The sequence below is a fragment of the Cyprinodon variegatus genome, unplaced genomic scaffold (assembly GCF_000732505.1).
Source record: "Cyprinodon variegatus isolate N-32 unplaced genomic scaffold, C_variegatus-1.0 Scaffold160, whole genome shotgun sequence".
NCBI classification, from domain to species: Eukaryota; Metazoa; Chordata; class Actinopteri; order Cyprinodontiformes; family Cyprinodontidae; genus Cyprinodon; species Cyprinodon variegatus.
Genome location: NW_015150613.1, coordinates 1,248,110 through 1,252,307, shown reverse-complemented (window position 1 = coordinate 1,252,307; position 4,198 = coordinate 1,248,110). Strand labels below are relative to the sequence as shown.

The following is a 4,198-nucleotide window of genomic DNA, read 5'->3' as shown; positions in this document are numbered from 1 at the left end:
GTCTGAACTTCGTAACATCATGACACTTATGTCTTCATCTAGTTTTCTCAAAGCCAGACTGACCTGTGTACAGTAGATGGTTCTTAACACCGTCTGGTTATGCTGAATGTCTGTTTCTGTTGTTTCAATCAACTGTCGCCACATGCTTGCTAACAATAAGGGCTTGCCTAACTGATTCCATGCAAACGGTCAGGCCTTCTAAGGACCCGTTAATCTCTGTCTTAAATCTGCGCTGTATAAATGAATAAACTTGTTGTCTCACCTGCGTCACTCAGCCACTTCTCTAGCAGCGGCTTCAGCTTGCACATGTTCTTAAAGCTCAAGTTTAAAGCTTCAAAGCGAGAGATGGTGGTCTGGCTGAAGTCATTTCCATACAGCTTTCCCATGGCCACGCCCACGTCGCCCTGAAAGAGAGAGTGTTAAATGAACGCACTGGACCTCTGAGTGTTGGTGCTTCCTGTCTGCCTCCTCACCTGTGTGAATCCCAGCTTAATGCGCCGCTGTTTGAAGGTTCGAGCGAACTGCTCCAGCTCCTCCAGGTCGCTCGGTTCTTCGCTCATGTGGGCTGTCTGACTGCCGGGGTTCAGGCTGGAGGTGAGGGAGGAGGGCATGGCGCTGCTGGATGCAGAGGATGCTCCTACAGATGTTACGCCGCTGCTGCTTCCACTGGAAGCTACAGAGGCTGAGCTGCTGCTGCTGATTCCTGCGTCGCTGCTCTTCTCCCTCTATAACATTAGCATAAAAGGCATTTAGACTGATTCACGCTGATCTACTGAACAAAAGTAGGGAGTTTTAAAGCTTTAACCATCAGAAACTTCAGGAACTACAGTGAATGTTTGCCAGTCTGGCTAATTAGCATTAGCATTTATGTCTACGTGCACCAGAAGTATTCAGTCCACAAGAGATTTTTCACACTGAGTTCAGTTATAAGTGCAGAATGTATTGTGTTTTATGTAAATAAAATAAAATAACACTAAGTAGAGCAGAATAATAAAGTAAATATAAATACAGAACTGTCCCTACAGTTAGAATATATTCTGTTGGCGGAAATAAAATAGTCCAAACTATTTGCTAAATGTCTGAAACTGTCAGATTAGACGGATCTGTGAACATCACTTTTGAAGTTTTACTCAGATTCTAAATTTGGTCTGGACTTTGACTGGGCCATTCTAACACGTTTGTTGAGGGTAGTTGAACCTTGTGTTTTACAGCCTCTAACAGGTTTTCCTTCAGGACTGTCCTGGATTTAGCTCAATCGATCTTCCTATTTACTCCAAGCAACCTCTCTGTCTCCTTTAAAACTTTCCTTTTTGATAAATTTTATAGTTCGAGTGGCTCAGGTTATCCTGAGCTATCTCTATAGTTATGCTGCTATAGGCTTAGACTGCTGGAGGACATAGAGACCCATATTTCATCATTCTGCTTCATTCTATCTCTATTCTCCCACTCTGCAGAATCTGTTAGTTCATTCTCTAATGTTCTGCTCTCTCTTTATGCTTTTTCTCACAGTAGTGTACTCCTGTTTCTGTGGATTGTTTTTAATGGTAATACGTAGCTGAATACAAACACATGCCTTTTCCATATCTGTAAATGAAGTTATGAGCTACTTCGAGTTTGTCTGTTACATAAGAATTCAATTCAATATATCAGCTCAATCAAATTTCAGGTTGTTTATTCGCAATAAATGTTTTTTTTTCTTGAAGGTGATGTCCTAAAGAAACCCCACACAGTGCAAAAATAAAACAAAAGTCTAGAAGATGAAACTCCACCTGGGTTTCATTAAGGTTTCTGTTTGCTACCTGTGCTTGGAGTCCCATGCGAGGCGGGCTTGTGAGAAGTCCTCCTGCGCTCTGCTGAGGTAGCTGGATCAGATTTGCTGTGGAGAGCAAACCTGGAAAAGTAGGAGAAACCAAATAAGAACAAAAGAGCCCATCGGATCAGTGAGGCAGATAAAACTGGAAACACGGAATAAACCGAATCCTGGAACCTCTTAGAAGAGGGGTCTCAAACTTCAGTCATCAAAGGAAGATGCCCTAAAACATTTAGATCTGCTTTAACACATCTGGATAAAATAACTGGGATTTTAGAAACTTTTAGAAACTAGCAGGTTGGACCAGGGATGCATGTAAAAGATGCAGGACAGCAACCGTTGATGGCTGAAGGCAGAGAACCTGTTCTTAGATAAGGGTTGTCTCCTCACCCTGCTGTGGCTGCTGGGCCTGTGCAGGCTGCGACAGGAGGAACTGGGCCGGGGACTGGAGGGGATGACCCGGCATGAGAACCAGCTGCTGGAGCTGCAGCAGCTGCTGGATGTCCTGCAGCACAAACATGTTTCAGCTGGGGCAGCAGAGGATGTAACGGAGCAGACAGGTGTTAATGCGGCTAGTACCTGCGCGGTGAGCTGGATGGGCTGCGACAGGGCCAGCTGTGGAGGCGGAGCCTGGACCGGCTGCTCCTGTTTGCTCGGCTGCTGCTGCTGCTGTTGTTGCTGCTGCTGATTGGCCTGTTGCTGCGCGGCGGCGTGGGCGGCGGCGTGAGCGGCATTCGATTGCTGAACGGCCGCCGCCAGGAGTTGAGCCTGCGCCTGCTGGAGGAGCAGCTGCTGCTGGGCGGGGAGGAGGGCCGCGAGCTGGGGAGAGGGGAGAAAATCAAACATTTGTGAATTTTCACATCTTTTAAAAAACCTAAATAAAAACATAAAGGTAACGTTTGCTTCATCTTTACTGCTTCTAACCCAGGCGGTGTGTTTTCTCACCCCTGCGAGCTGACTGCCTGCCAGCATCAGCTGTGTGTGGTGATGCTGAGCCTGCTGCTGCTGCTGCTGCTGGGAGGGGGGAGCAGGGGCGGCCGCCGGGCTGTGTGTTATCTCTGAGCTTTCATCGCTCTTTACCTGAAAGAAAAGACAAACTGCCCTTCAGAAAGAGTCCAGATCAGACTTTCTTTGATGCTTTGCTGTTGCTCCACCTCAGCCGAGGCTTTTCTAAGCTCGCAGTGATGGTGGGAGTGTTTAACACAATCCTGCAGACGGCCGACTCTGGATGAAGGGCTGAAAATCACAAGGTTGTCTACAAAATGTCTGATGCTGCATCTTTAGCGCACCCAGAACCCGTAGGAACATCTAACCAGCTCATTGAGAAGGAAGATAAAAATAAGGGGACGATTGTAAGTGTGGTAATTTAACCACACAATATTTTTATTTGCTTTCCGTTACTAGTTTAAAAAACGGCTCATTATAGTCAGAAAACCATCTGTTCAACTGAGATTATCAGTTAGAATAGAAAGATTCAGATTGCAGCAGGATGAGTCAATCGTTCCTGAAGCTGCTGACCTCTGACCTCCTGCTGCAACCTCCCGTCCATCCAGGCTGCACTCTATCTACACCTGTCAATCACCATCTTCTTTTCCTGTTGGTGCTTCTTTCTTCAAGGTCTTTTATGATTAAAACTATAAACAAAATGCATCTAATCATGAGGGAAATGATCGAAAATAAATAATAAATATAAGTGCAAAAGGAAAACAGCAATTTTCGGGTTAATAAAAGGCAAACAGCAGACTTTGTGACCTAAAGAGTTGACGCATATATGAGTTATTTTAAATGATTCCTCAGGCCAACAGACGGCGCTTGGTACTATCAATGCTACGAGCGGGGCTCCCTTCTTGAAATGCATCCAATGTAAGTTGGGAGAAGACACATCGTCATTGGGAGTGTTAGCTTAGTGGTTAGAGAGTGCACTTGTGCTCTGAGAAGGTTGCAAGTATCCAGTTGATTCCCACAGCCTCCACTCTGGGTCTCTGAGCAAGACCCTTAACCCCACACAGCTCCCCGGGTGCCACACAATGGCAATCCACTGCTTCCCAAGGGGAGGGGTCAATTCAGAGAGTTAATTTCTCCATTGTGAAATCAATAAAGTTTTATTTCTCATGTGACCTGGAAGAACGTATCGCATTGCGGCCGCAGGCTCTTATATAGTCATGGAGGTAATTCTTATGCTCTACTATTTTTCCACCTGCTCTACTACTGGTCATGGATGTGGCAAGGAAATAGTTTTCACTTTCTGAGAGGCTTAAAAGAGAACATGTGAAAGGGATTGTGCACGAGGAGAAACCAGAGTCGAGTTTTTTCGTTGGTGCAGCCTGAAAGAAGAAGGTGGATGTTAAACCGATTCTGTCTTCTAAACTTTATTAATAGACTGGTAAG

At 45.5% G+C, this 4,198-nt stretch overlaps 1 protein-coding gene across 2 annotated transcripts in view; it reads right to left on the bottom strand.

Annotated features, from left to right (window-relative positions):
• LOC107086740 (POU domain, class 2, transcription factor 2-like) overlaps positions 1-4,198 on the bottom strand; it is a 99,714-nt gene that overhangs the window by 16,884 nt on the left and 78,632 nt on the right. For both annotated transcript variants that reach the window (XM_015377872.1, XM_015377873.1), the window contains exons 5-10: positions 2,756-2,890; positions 2,390-2,629; positions 2,201-2,315; positions 1,800-1,891; positions 474-725; positions 263-404 (exon numbers count right to left, since the gene is read on the bottom strand). In XM_015377872.1, the coding sequence (XP_015233358.1) occupies positions 263-404; positions 474-725; positions 1,800-1,891; positions 2,201-2,315; positions 2,390-2,629; positions 2,756-2,890 (976 nt within the window). The remainder of the gene's footprint in view (positions 1-262; positions 405-473; positions 726-1,799; positions 1,892-2,200; positions 2,316-2,389; positions 2,630-2,755; positions 2,891-4,198) is intronic.